Below are 14,098 nucleotides of genomic sequence, written 5' to 3' on the forward strand. Positions count from 1 at the left end.
TCCATTCTATGGGATTAGGTGGGCCGAAGATCCGGTAAACTTACTAATTAAAAGTTAAAGACTTTGAGCTGCAAAGTAGTAAACAACTTGCTGGAAGCTTGGTTCCCTTAGTAACATTGGCTGAAATGATCATTAAGATTACTACTAGTTAGGATGTGTTGAAGACCATGAAGATGAGAGTGCCGAAGATTACTTGGAGACTGCTGAAGAGAAGGCTCAAAGACACCAGCATGAGACGACGTCGTTGCATAGGAACATGGAAACAGACCAACCTTGACGTTAGAAGACATGACACCTAAAGCGCTACTCTGATCAGATTTGGAAAGGAGACAAATCAGCCTCTATAGTTCCGTTGCTGCATATCAATTGGCATGAAGAATAATATCAAGACATTTCCTTATCTGTAGATTTAGGAATATTGAGTCTTTTCCTTCTTTGCTTCTAAACCTGTATATATGAAGAGAGCAATTGTACATTTTTTGAGTAATTGGGAATAAAGTGAAATCAGACCAGATTCACCCCCAAAACACCATCGTAGTTCTTGTCTTCCTCTTCAATCCAGAATACTGAAACCATTGCAGACTCCTTGATTTTGCTTTTCTATATGGTATCAGAGCAGAAGATCATTTAAATCTCTGTCTCTCTTCCAATTTTTTTTTTTTTTTTTTTTTTGTTCGATTGCTGTTTCTTTTCCATATTCCAATCTTCGAAACTCCTCACATCTGCAATGGATAATCCGCAAAAACTCATTCCAATCGTCTTGAATGGCGACAATTATTTTTATTGGACAAAAGCTGCTACTGCAGCCCTCAACAGCAAGGGTCTTTGGGACCATGTCGTGTCTCAGAAGGGTCCCTCCCCACAAGTCCTGGCTGCTGAAGGCGAAACTGCAGAACAGACAGCACTTCGACAACAACAGACTGATGCAGACTTCAACAAAAAATGGAAACAGGCTGATAGCCAAGCCTTGGTCATTCTTCAAGGCTCCCTTGAGCCCCATATTCTGCAGTCGTTCATCTCCAATGATACCGCGAAATCGCTTTGGGAATCCTTACAAAGCGTCTACGGTAATCTGTCAAACATAAGTCGTATTTTCGAACTCAAGAAACAGCTTTTTCATTTACAGCAACACGATCAACCGTTCAACAAAATTCAAGGGGAATTTTGTGCACTATGGGCTGAACTCGAGGAAATACGACCTACTTCAACTGATCCGAAAATTGTCATGGAGAGAGCACAAGAAGATAAGGTGTTTTCCATTCTTCTTACACTTAATGCCTCTTTCAATCACTTGGTTTATCATCTCCTTCGCCAAATTAAACTTCCTACGTTTGAGGAAGTTTGTATGATGGTGAAACGAGAGGAAGGGGGTCACAATCTCTTCGCAGGTCCACATGAGCTTGCACACTACACACAGAAATCACACTCTGCTCCCTTCCCACGTCGCGATCGTAGAGAATTCTTTTGTGACCATTGCCGAAGAAACGGACACTCAAAGGAGCGTTGCTGGGTTTTGAATCCACATCTGAAACCTCCAAAGTTCAAGGACAACAGTCGAAAAGGAACAGCAATGACGGCTGCCCATGTCCCTTCACCCACCGAGAATGGCATCAGTCTAACTTCTGAAGAAATGAAAGGACTAAAACATCTTCTGCAGTCCTTGCACAAAGATACCGGTAACTTCACCTTTCACTCTGATATAGTTATTGATTCCGGTGCAACGACACATATGTTTAAAGATGCAAATTTGTTTCACACTATATTTAACGGTCATGGTTTTGTTTCGGTTGCCAATGGTAAGAATGTCTCCATTAAAGGGTATGGTACATTTCATCTCTTCGATAAGCAACTCTCGGCCTTATTTGTACCAGATTTTCAGACAAATCTTCTCTCCATCCCTAAATTAATTGATGAAACTCATTGTCGTGTTATTTTCGATACTAACTTTGTTATGTTTCAGGATACTAAGACGGATCGAGTTTTCGCCAAAGGATTTCGGAAAGGAAGCCTTTACTATCTTGATCAATTCTACTCTAGCTACCTATCTATTTCCCCGGATGTGTGGCATGCTCGTTTAGGACATCCACACCAAAGGGTTCTCCAATTGCTTGTCCCCGACGTTAAGCATGTCGATCGACTTTGTGATGCTTGTATTCTTGGAAAACATTGTAGGACTGTTTTTCCGGATTCGACTACTTGTTATGACAATATTTTTGAATTAGTGCATTCGGATGTTTGGACTGCGCCATGTTTTTCTCGTGATCATTTCAAATATTTTGTTACATTTATTGATGAAAAGTCCAAACATACATGGATTACTCTTCTCAAGAAAAAGAGTGACGTGTTTGGAGCATTCAAAAATTTTTGTGCATATGTAGCTAACCAATTCCAGGTGAAAATCAAATGTCTAAGAACAGATAATGGCGGCGAATATACGAGCTACAACTTTCGCGAATACCTTCTTCAGCAAGGGATTGTTCACCAACGTTCATGTCCCCATACACCGCAACAAAATGGTGTTGCCGAACGAAAGAACCGACACTTGATGGAAGTTGCTAGGACTCTTTTGTTTCATCGACACGTCCCGAAGACTTATTGGAGTGATGCGGTGAAAATGGCTTGCTATATCATCAATCGACTTCCGACACAAGTCCTTCATGATAAATCACCTTATGAGGTACTCTTCAACCGTGTTGATACTATTGATCACTTACGAATTTTCGGTTGTGTTTGTTATGTTCATCTAGATGAAGGACAACGGACAAAACTCGATCCCCGAAGTCTCCGGTGTATATTCCTCGGCTACCCTCCGGATCAAAAGGGTTATACGTGTTATCACCCTCCTACACACCGTATCTACACATCTCGGGAAGTTAAGTTCTATGAGGAAATAAGCTATTTTGGAGACAGCCCTTGGGAAAACCTCGAGAATCTTGTAAACCAAGGAACCGATCATAACGAGGCCATGCAAAATCTCCACCATACCTTACAGATCCTTGGAATTCAACAAAAACCTGATCCCAACACTGGCACTTCTTCGCAGACCCAGGATCTCCGCAACGAACATTCTAATGTGCATACTACTCTGGGTGATGGTAACGGTCAGACAACCTCTTCTCTTGACTCTTTTGGTCCTTTAATTTCTAATGATGCAGGTACTTTGGAGATTCACTCAGGGGACATCGAACCTGGGCACCCATGTGAGGTGGACCCTACCACACTTCCCTCCACTGAACATGTGCACACATGTGAACGAGAACCCTCCTCTGTTCCTTCCATTCCGCCGATGCCCATCGTCACTTTCCCTAATATAACGTCAGATTCATGTACCATCACATCAATTGCACCTGTCAACTCCAACCCGACGATTCATCAGATGCCAATGCTCCCACAACCCAGTGATTTGACAGTCGTTCCAGAAGCCGCATCAGATGTCAATCTGCCACTTCGTCGTAGTTCACGAGCAAGAAAACCGACGTGGAAAATTGCAGATACTTCGACCAAAAACAACCTGGCCATTGCTCATCCCATTGAACACTACTCTTCATTATCTGCTTATCCGTCTACTGATCAAGCGTTTTTGAGTAAAATTGAACAGGGACAGGAACCACATAGCTATCATCAAGCGAAAGATATTGCAGTCTGGCAAACCGCAATGCAGGAGGAGCTTGATGCTCTAGAAAGGAATGGCACGTGGGAAATTGTCGACCTCCCACGTGATAAAAACGCCGTAGGAAGCAAGTGGATATATAAAATCAAATACAAAAATAACGGAGAGATTGAACGATATAAGGCTCGTCTAGTGGCGAAGGGATATACCCAGACCTACGGAGAAGACTACACCGACACTTTCGCTCCCGTAGCCAAACTTCCCACTGTACGTGTTTTATTATCCTTAGCTACTAACTTTCAGTGGAATCTTTGGCAGATGGACGTGAAAAACGCATTCTTACAAGGATCTCGAGGAAGAAATCTTTATGACTCCTCCGCCGGGATATGCAAGAGTCACACGACCGGGTCAGGTTTGCAAACTTCAAAAGGCGATATATGGTCTAAAACAATCACCAAGGGCCTGGTATCATCGACTCTTTGTAGCACTCACCGAAAAAGATTTTGCACGAAGTGACTCCGACCATTCTCTCTTTACTCATCAATCCTCTGCTGGTATCATTATTCTTCTTGTTTATGTCGACGATATTATTATTTCTGGAAATAATTTGCAGGGCATTTCGGATACTAAGGCTTACCTCCAATCTGTATTCGACATCAAAGATTTGGGTTCCTTAAAATATTTTCTTGGTATTGAAATCACTCGTACTTCTAACTCTTTGTTTCTCTGCCAAAGGAAATACATTTTGGATCTGCTTCAAGAAACAGGAAAAATTGGAGCTAAACCAGTCAGGACACCGATTGAGGAACACTTCAAGGATCAACGCGAGGGGGAATCACTCACTAATCCAGACCAGTACCGTCGCGTTGTAGGTAAGCTCATATACCTTACAATTACTCGCCCTGACATTAGTTTTGCGGTGCATCAGGTTAGTCAATGGATGCACGCTCCTACAACGAAAAATTGGAATATGGTGGATCGCATTCTCAAGTACCTAAAGGGGACGCCCAACAAAGGAATCTGGATGCACAACAACAAGCACTCAAAGATCGTAGCTTATTGCGATGCAGATTGGGCCGGTGATCGAGCGGACAGAAAGTCAACTACCGGTTATTGCACGTTTATCGGAGGAAACTTAGTCACATGGAAGAGCAAGAAGCAGAATGTAGTGGCTAGATCAAGTGCGGAAGCGGAATACAGGGCCATGGCGAATACCACAAGCGAAGTTATATGGTTGAGACAGTTGCTTGAAGATCTTGGAGTAAAAACTGAAGACCCGACACCTCTTCACTGTGACAACCAAGCTGCTTTGCATATTGCGTCTAACTCGGTGTTTCATGAAAGAACGAAACACATTGAGGTAGACTGTCACTTTGTTCGAGAAAAAATCATGCAGGGACTTATCTCCCCGATGTATACCCGAAGCCAAGATCAACTTGCCGACATCCTGACCAAAGCCACAAGTTCTTTTGTTCTCAACAAATGTCTCTCCAAGATTGGCCTTCTCGAATTTCGCCGGCCAATCTTGAGGGGGAATGTTGAAGACCATGAAGATGAGAGTGCCGAAGATTACTTGGAGACTGCTGAAGAGAAGGCTCAAAGACACCAGCATGAGACGACGTCGTTGCATAGGAACATGGAAACAGACCAACCTTGACGTTAGAAGACATGACACCTAAAGCGCTACTCTGATCAGATTTGGAAAGGAGACAAATCAGCCTCTATAGTTCCGTTGCTGCATATCAATTGGCATGAAGAATAATATCAAGACATTTCCTTATCTGTAGATTTAGGAATATTGAGTCTTTTCCTTCTTTGCTTCTAAACCTGTATATATGAAGAGAGCAATTGTACATTTTTTGAGTAATTGGGAATAAAGTGAAATCAGACCAGATTCACCCCCAAAACACCATCGTAGTTCTTGTCTTCCTCTTCAATCCAGAATACTGAAACCATTGCAGACTCCTTGATTTTGCTTTTCTATAGGATGAACGTTTTACGTTGAACAGTTCTTGGCAATTTTTTTCTAGATTGCAAGAATCTTCTAGTTCCCATGGCACAGGAGAAACCTTTTACATTGAATTAGGTTTTGTCCTTTGGAAAACCGTGTTTCCTAAGATTCTCTAAATTCAGTTACTATATACAAATTAAATTAACACTCCAAATTCCACTAGGCAAAAATCGAGCTTTCTTCTGGAACCTATATAGAGATTTTTATTCCTCTTGTTTAAATATTCTATGGCAAATTAGTGGTTATAAATAAAATAAAGTTTTGCTACTTTAATGGTCTTTCGCAGAAAGAAAAACAAGTTTTGACTATACAAATAAAAACTACATAAGGAAATAGCGATATCCAGACTTAGCCCACCATTGAAGACTGTTTAGAAAAATCAAAGGTCACTTAATTGCAAATGGTCAGCCCATAATCATAAAAAAATATTATAGGAAAAGACCTCAAAATTATAAATATCTTTAACAAAAAAAATATAAAAAAGAAAAGACTTCATGAAGTGTAATAACATTGTTTGCATCGCTATATATATATATATGAACTGAAATTATCGAAAGAACGGAAAACAAAATTTCTTTAAATGACAGAATATTTTTAAGGAAAATACCTGTTGACTACTGACCATGCCGTAAAGTCAAAGACATTTTTTTTCTTCAAAATAGAATAAAATAGAATATGTTGAAAATGGTATTGAAAATATGAACATCTTTGCATGGTTTCGACTTTCGAGGTTTGTTGACTCGAAATGTTATGAACAGAGTTCTCTTGCAGCAAATCCACGAAGGTACATATGCGTGTCATTGCTCGAAGAAACCCCACCTAACCCCTCTTTGATTCCAAGTATATATATATATAAACTAAGAATCTGTTACTTTTCAAACTTTAAAATTTTCACAAAAATATACAAATTTTTGTAATCTTATTTAAAATCACGAATTTTAAAAAAAATAAAACAATATGACGTTTAACACCATGATTCCGATTTTAAATGAATCCTTTACTGGTTCGATCTTATCACTGTGATATTTATACTTGTTTTAGTCTCTTTTTGATACTCGTAATCCGGGACGTTATCAAAAATATTCTCATTTTGCTATTTTGACTTTAAAACATACCTTTTTTTATCCAATTATGACTCTGTAACCTATATGATCCGAAATATAATCTTGATCACATTAGTCATACAATGATCACACTCATTCATTATGTTCATACCTTATATATCTCAAAAAAACATTATAAATTTAACGTTATGATCAATGTCACCAAGATTATATTTCAGGTCACATATATCAAAGAGTCACAGCCGGAGAAAGGTATATCTTGAAGTCAAAATAGGAACGGGAGGATATTTTTGATATAATGCCCGTAACCATCTACTCACTTTTGTCTTGCACAAATCTAACTCCTTTATACATATTTTAGATAATAAAATACAAAATCTTTTACCAAAAAAACATTTTTTACATATAGTTTTTTGAAGTCCTTATAAAATTTTGCGTATTTTTTTAAATTTTTTTATAAAATTCATGATTTTAACTAACATTCGAAAAAATACATTTATTTTCTAAAACTTTAAAATTTATATATCAATCTGTGAATTGTTAACATATTCGTTATTTATTTGAGATTTTCTATATATATATATATTCATGTGATTAATATTAAGTATAATATATAAAAAGTTTTAATCGTTTAATTTAAAAGTTTAAAATATATAAACAAAAAATATGACCAAGTTTGTATCATTCAACAAGTGAAATGGATAATTTTTGTTTGACCCGTCCCAAATTCTAATCCCGATTATTAATTAAAAAATAATATATGATAATATTGGAATAATTATCCATAATATTGTATCTTTTATAGGCTTCTCAATTCCAAAAAGGTGACAATCAACAACCCGATAGCGGAAAAATAAGAAAGGGAAGAAAATCGAATGCTTTAAATGGCCTGAATGGGAAGATTATACCTCGGCGTAGTAATTCATTAAGGATTTGGACGATATCTTCTTCAATTAAATTTGGTAGGAATTTCAATATTTATGACTGATTATTGTCTGTTTATGATTCCACATTGTTGGAGAAAAATTAAATCAGAAAAAAAAATTGTCCTAGGAAACAAAAATCAAAGAGGAAACTTTACACTGTTTCATTTTCCATTTTGGATACAAAGCTGTCCTAAAAAGAATATAAATATTTTATTTGTTCAAATGAACCAAAGTAAACAAATATCTACAAGTTGTGCGTTAAAAGGAGCCATCAAACGTTTAACATTTCATCCCGCCGGTCAATTTCGCCTGGTTCCTTTCGTCGTAATTTTATTTTACTTGAAAATAAATATTTGATAAAATAGAATGAATTTTTTATGTTTTTCATTATAAAATCATACTTTATTAGGAATTTTTTGAAAATAACGTGTTTTAGATGTGATATGACTGTCCACAAACATTTTTTTTAAAACTGAAAACTAAATTCAAAAATAATTTTCTACTAAAATGGAAACAATTTTGTTTTTTTTATTTCATTCGAGAATACATTACATTGAATATTAATGTTTTCATTAAAATTATTCGAAGAGTTTCCATACATCAATATAAATATCAGAAAAAAATAAGCATACAATAAACATGTCTGTGTTATTGACAAAATAAATATATAACCATGTACTTCATAGAAAGACAACACCAAACAGGTAATGTGGTTGTATTCTTAAAATGTGAATGAAAAGAATTTTTGATACGTTCAATAAATCGCAAGTTGCTATTAATAAATCTCAAATTTCATAATCTATATAATCTCTAACTATTGAGAGTCGAGAATCTTCGGAACCAAATGAAAGATCATACATGTGTTCATCGATGATTCTAACAGTTGATATATATTCATTTCAATTTAAAATAAGGTAAAAATCACCTCAATTGGAGAAATTATTTTTAAGAAACAGGCGTCGATGTTCGAAGAACACATACAGCACGTGTTATATAATCAATTAGCAATATATGGAGTTTTGGGAAAACTCTAGGACAAAATTATGTTATACATTCAAATTTATTTGATCACCAATAAGATAATTTTACCTTATAATTTTAAATCGTTCGAATATTTTGTGGATAACAATATATATTTGTTTATACTGTCGTTTCTAAAATATGCGTTTTTTCTTTTTTCTACGACAACTAAGAGAACAAACATTTTCACAACATCAACCGACCCCCGAACCGTGTCGCCTACCGTGTTCCTCACGTAATAACAAATAACGGTGACGTTAGCTTCATGCATGCATCGAATAAACCCGTTAATAATGGTGACGTCAGCTTCATGCATGCATTGAACAGTAATTCAACAAAACCGAGCAAAATATATTATGAGAATGTGAATTAAGGATTTGAAATGGCTCATTTTCCATGTCGTACGCTTAAATATTAAGTATTTGGTTATACCAAAAAAAAATATTAAGTATTTGGTCATAGGAAGACTCGTTCAAAAAGGATGACAATATCTCGTGCATAGACTTTTCCCGATGCATCTCTATCCCCACCCTAAGCCCTATATATATACACACAAATTCTCCTACGTTTAACACAGAAATCACTCAAGAAAAAAAGAAAGGACCAAGACCAAGAAACAAGAAACTCCATAGATGGATCTTTCGCTCGGATCTTTAGCTCCCATATTCATAGCTTCTCTCTTCCTCTTCTCCGTTTTTGCAACTCTGTTCAAGAAACAAAAACATAGAAAAGCTCCTGAACCTACGGGTTCATGGCCCATACTCGGGCACCTTCACCTTTTGGGCGGGAAGAACAACCTTCTCTACCGGACGTTAGGAGCGTTAGCGGACGAATACGGGCCGGCTTTCGGTCTGCAGCTCGGTAGCCAAAAGGCTTTGGTTGTGAGCAGTTGGGATGTGGCTAAAGAGTGTCTCACAGTGAATGACAGGACCTTCGCTTCGCGTCCAAAGACGGTGGGAGCGAAACACATGGGCTACAACTATGCCCTCTTCGGTTTTGCGCCTTACGATTCATACTTCCGAGATATGCGCAAGATCGTAACCTTTGAGCTTCTCTCTAACCAGCGTATTCAGAAGCTTAGCCACGTCCGTATTTCTGAAATCGAGATGGGTAAGGACACTTAACGACATTTAGAAGCATAAGCAATTGTATTTCAAGTATGATTAGACACTAACCACATCGAATGACTTTGATAGGCATCAAAGACATATATAACTTGTGGTCCAAGAAAGGCGGGTCAGGCCCTGTACTCGTTGATGTGAAGCAGTGGTTGGAGGACTTGAACCTCAACATGATTGTGAAATTGGTGGCGGGAAAGCGTTACGCCTTTGGAGATGCTACAGCAGACGAAGCTGACGAGGCAAGGCGATGCCCAAAGGCCACTGCGCGGTTCTTTCAACTGATGGGTCTTTTCGTTCTCTCCGATGCTCTTCCTTTTCTGGGACGGTTTGATCTGCAGGGCCATGAGAAAGAGATGAAGAAGAATGCTGCCGAGATCGATGGAATCCTTGAAGGATGGCTCCAAGAACATGAAAGAAGGAGAGCTTTGGGGGAAACTGATGGTGATTCTGATTTCATTGACGTTATGTTGTCGCAAAAAGAACAAGGGAAGCTGTCCAATCTCAAGCATGATGAAAGAACCGCCATCAAAGCTACTTGCCTGGTATGAATACCTTACTCCCTTTTGATTGCGTTGTGATACAAGATATAAATTTGACGAACGTAAGCTACTTGGAATTGTTTCGGTTATCTGCAACGAGTAACATGTTTTTTCGACCATTTCATTATCAGGCAATGATCCTGGGAGGAAGTGATACTCTTGTAGGAACACTTGTATGGGCCTTCGCTCTGCTGGCAAACAACCGGGAAATACTGAAGAAAGCACGAGAGGAAATAGATTTCCACGTCGGTAAAGACAGAAAAGTCGAGGATTCAGACATCGAAAAACTAGTTTATCTACAAGCAATCACCAAAGAAACACTCAGATTGTACCCGGCAGCTCCTCTCCTAGGCCCACGGGAGGCTACAGAAGACTGCACAGTCGCGGGTTACCATGTTACCGCGGGGACAAGATTAATGGTTAACGTATGGAAGGTCCATAGGGATCCAAAAATTTGGCCAAACCCGGATGAATTCATCCCGGAGAGATTTCTGGAAGGAAAAGCATCGGAGTACAGTGTCAGGGGACAGAGCTACGAGCTCTTACCGTTTGGATCAGGAAGAAGATCATGCCCGGGTATCTCATTGGCCGTGCAAGTGCTCCACTTGTTGCTCGCTCGATTCCTTCACTCGTTCGATATGAGCACTGTCTCGGGCATGGACGTGGATATGGGTGAGAGCCCTGGCTTGACCATTCCTAAAACCAAACCTCTTGAAGTTCTTCTTAGCCCTCGTCTCAAGAAAGAGCTCTACGACTGTTGAGGAGAATTCTTATACATGGAATGTTCACTTGAAAAAAAAAACAATATATTTAGGGTTTGAATAAGGTCGAAGAAGCTGGTCTTCCTCGCTTCTTTAATTTCTTTAGGGCAAATAATAGCTCATTATGATTTGTTTGTTTGTTTCCTTCTCATCGAATTTTATTCCTTCTGTAAAAAAAAAACTATTTGTACAATAGCTATATCTACGAGTGAATAAAAGAACCTCGTTTTTTTTCCCTTTTTTTTTCTTTTTTTTTTTGTTAAACCATTTTTTTTATAACGGTCGGAATCCGCCATATGGCTCTTCGGACCAGACTCCGACCGTACCAACTCTCCAGCCGGATAATTGGTAAACGGACAGTAAATATAATTGAAAATTTAATCTATTTTTATATTATGGCTAACACATATTTTGATTTTCGCCCATGTATCGTCAATCATTTGCTGATTGCACTCTATTTTATTTTATAATTAAGATGGATGTCCCAGTTGAAAACGCTACAAAACACTTTGACAAGTCAAAAGTCAGACACAGTATGACGTCATCCTCAGGTATAGGCCACGCATTGGGGTCCACTAAATCTCAGACTTGGGACGCACCGATTTCGTCGCAATTTCGGCGAAAACATAGCGTTGCATTTTAGGTAAACATGCGCAATGTTTCGTGTCAAGTTTTGAAAAACTCGTAAAGATGATCTGGGTCATTTTAGATTTAACATGGTTCGTGTCAAATTTCAGATGAAAAACGCCAAAGCACACATTGAAGCAACTTGGTTTGGGTTAAGATTGGTACGGTCCGAGTTAGAATTGAAACCGACAGTGTCAAGTCTCTAAGAATATATATATCCGTGAGCTAGAATCAGTTTGATCTCGCATTGGCTCGGGCCGACCTAGGTCTCTATTGTTCTGGCATGATCTGTGTTAGATTTGGTACGGTCCATGTCAGATGTATTATCTCCGTCCACTTGCAAACAACATGTCCAGGTCTCAGACTCATTCCCATGCTCGTCCTTAACGTGTGTTTACACCTCAATACAGTAAACCTGCAAGTTGCAGACTCAAGAAAAGACATGTGAATTAAGGAAACACATGTGTAGAGGTCAAGATGGGACAATATACACTCGAGAATATATCGAAGTTTCAAGATTGTTTTTCTGAAGTGTATGATTATGATGTGTAGATCTTGATCCAATGGAGAGTTTGTTGGAAATTCGAATCAATCTCAAATATGCAGAAGCAAATATGAAGCAAAGAGTAGAAGTTGCGTGAGATGAAGGATCAGTTTATTGCTCATAATATAGTTAATATTGGTTAATTTAAGATAAACTTTTGTGGTTTTTTCTTAACTTCTCCTTGTCTGTTACTTTAAGTTTATTGCACATTTACTTCTAATTTTGTATAAAAATAAACAAATTTTGAATTTTTCATGTAAATCTATAACAATACTAATTTCAATTAGTTTTTTGTATGATTGTATATAAAAAAATTCAAAGTTTATGTATTTTTATACAAATTTGTGTGGATTTATATTAAAAAAATTACAAAGTTTGTGTTTTTATACAATAGTAAAAGTTCATTTATTTATTTGCCAAAATTAAAAAGTTCATATTTTTGTTTGTATATTTGTGTATTTGTTAGTATATTTATGTAGTTGTAAGTATATATTGGAGAATATTATATGGAATCTAAGAGAAATTTGTGAGTTTTAACATTTCTGATATCAATAAAACGAATACCTTATTACTTTAATAAACTCCTTTATTTATTTTTATTGAAACTCACGCAAGCCAAAATATGAGAGAAATCACAGCATGCAACAAAAACCAAACCAAAGTTCAAATGACCAAATAAGTCTTGCAATAAGTTTGAACCAAAAGAAACACAAGTCATAGGTCAATGAATAGCTACAAAACACAAAAAAATATACTATTCTCTGTTCACTCTTCTTCTTCATCTGGATCTCCCATCGTTGTACTTGGTCCTGCTTCAATCACTCTCCCACGTGTTGGAGAAGAGACTCTCACACACTCTTGGATAGCTTTGGACGACTTTCTACAACATATGGATAATGGTGGACAAAGTGTGACATCTCAGTTATGATTCGAGGGTGGGAAGTGATTGTCGGTATAAAGGACACAAACGAGAAGAGGCTCTCCGGAGACCACTAGACAAGAGGGATATGGAGATGAATTGAACGCACCACAATGCACTACAAAAAAAAATGATCATTTCCAACGGGTAAATCCGTTGGAAATGGCCAAATTTCCGTTGGAAATTAACGTTTCCAACGGATTTCCAACGGATTTATCCGTTGAAATTTCGTCGTTAGAAATCGGTATCCGTTGGAAAACCGTTGGAATTTTCAACGGAATTTCAACGAATTTTTCCGTTGGAATTTTCCAACGGATTTCCAACCGGCATCCGTTGGAATTTTCCAACGGATTTTCAACCGCAATCCGTTGGAATTTTCCAACGGAATTTCCAACCGATATCCGTTGGAATTTTCCAACGCAATTTTCAACCGCATTCCGTTCGAATTTTCCAACGAAAAATTCGAAACATATTCCCGACCCGACCCGATCCCGACACCGACACCGACCCCGACCCACCGACCCCGACCCCGACCCGACCCCGACACCGACACCGACCCCCAACCCGCCCCGACCAAACCACGATCCCGAAACTCACTTCCCACTAGGTCACCCATTCTTCCACTACTCCAGCTCAATTCTCCTTAACCCTAGAGTTCCAATTAGAACTCTTCCAACTCCTCCAAGTTAAACTTCTGATATCATATAACATTAATATATATACATATATAAATATTTATACATATTTACATATTTACATATATATATTCAAATTCATATATATATATATATATTTGTTATGTATATGTATATGGTTAATATATATATATATACTTATTCGTATACATATATGTGTATATACACACACATCATATTTGTATAGATAAAAATATATAAACACAAAATATATCTATATTTATACATATATAGATGTATAAATATATAAAATATTTGTTT

The 14,098-nt window shown here is 37.7% G+C and overlaps 2 protein-coding genes across 3 annotated transcripts in view; both read left to right on the forward strand.

Moving 5' to 3' along the window:
* Nucleotides 1-727: 727 nt before the first annotated feature.
* LOC104804512 lies at nucleotides 728-5,267 on the forward strand. Its single transcript, XM_010528825.1, has 5 exons — nucleotides 728-1,864; nucleotides 1,961-2,150; nucleotides 2,748-3,877; nucleotides 3,929-4,075; nucleotides 4,224-5,267. The coding sequence occupies exons 1-5, from the start codon at nucleotides 728-730 to the stop codon at nucleotides 5,265-5,267; spliced, it is 3,648 nt and encodes a 1,215-aa protein (XP_010527127.1).
* A 3,960-nt stretch (nucleotides 5,268-9,227) lies between these two features.
* LOC104803692 (cytochrome P450 82C4-like) overlaps nucleotides 9,228-14,098 on the forward strand; it is a 25,309-nt gene continuing 20,438 nt past the window's right edge. Inside the window, exons 1-3 of one of the 2 annotated variants that reach the window (XM_010527708.1) lie at nucleotides 9,228-9,741; nucleotides 9,828-10,294; nucleotides 10,423-11,283. In XM_010527708.1, the coding sequence (XP_010526010.1) occupies nucleotides 9,264-9,741; nucleotides 9,828-10,294; nucleotides 10,423-11,052 (1,575 nt within the window). In that variant the 5' untranslated portion in view covers nucleotides 9,228-9,263 and the 3' untranslated portion in view covers nucleotides 11,053-11,283. Of the gene's footprint in view, nucleotides 9,742-9,827; nucleotides 10,295-10,422; nucleotides 11,284-14,098 lie in introns of those variants that run through there. The other variant, XM_010527709.1, reaches the window with a different exon arrangement.

Source organism: Tarenaya hassleriana, unplaced genomic scaffold (assembly GCF_000463585.1).
Source record: "Tarenaya hassleriana unplaced genomic scaffold, ASM46358v1 Cleome9, whole genome shotgun sequence".
In the NCBI taxonomy this organism is placed as follows: Eukaryota; Viridiplantae; Streptophyta; class Magnoliopsida; order Brassicales; family Cleomaceae; genus Tarenaya; species Tarenaya hassleriana.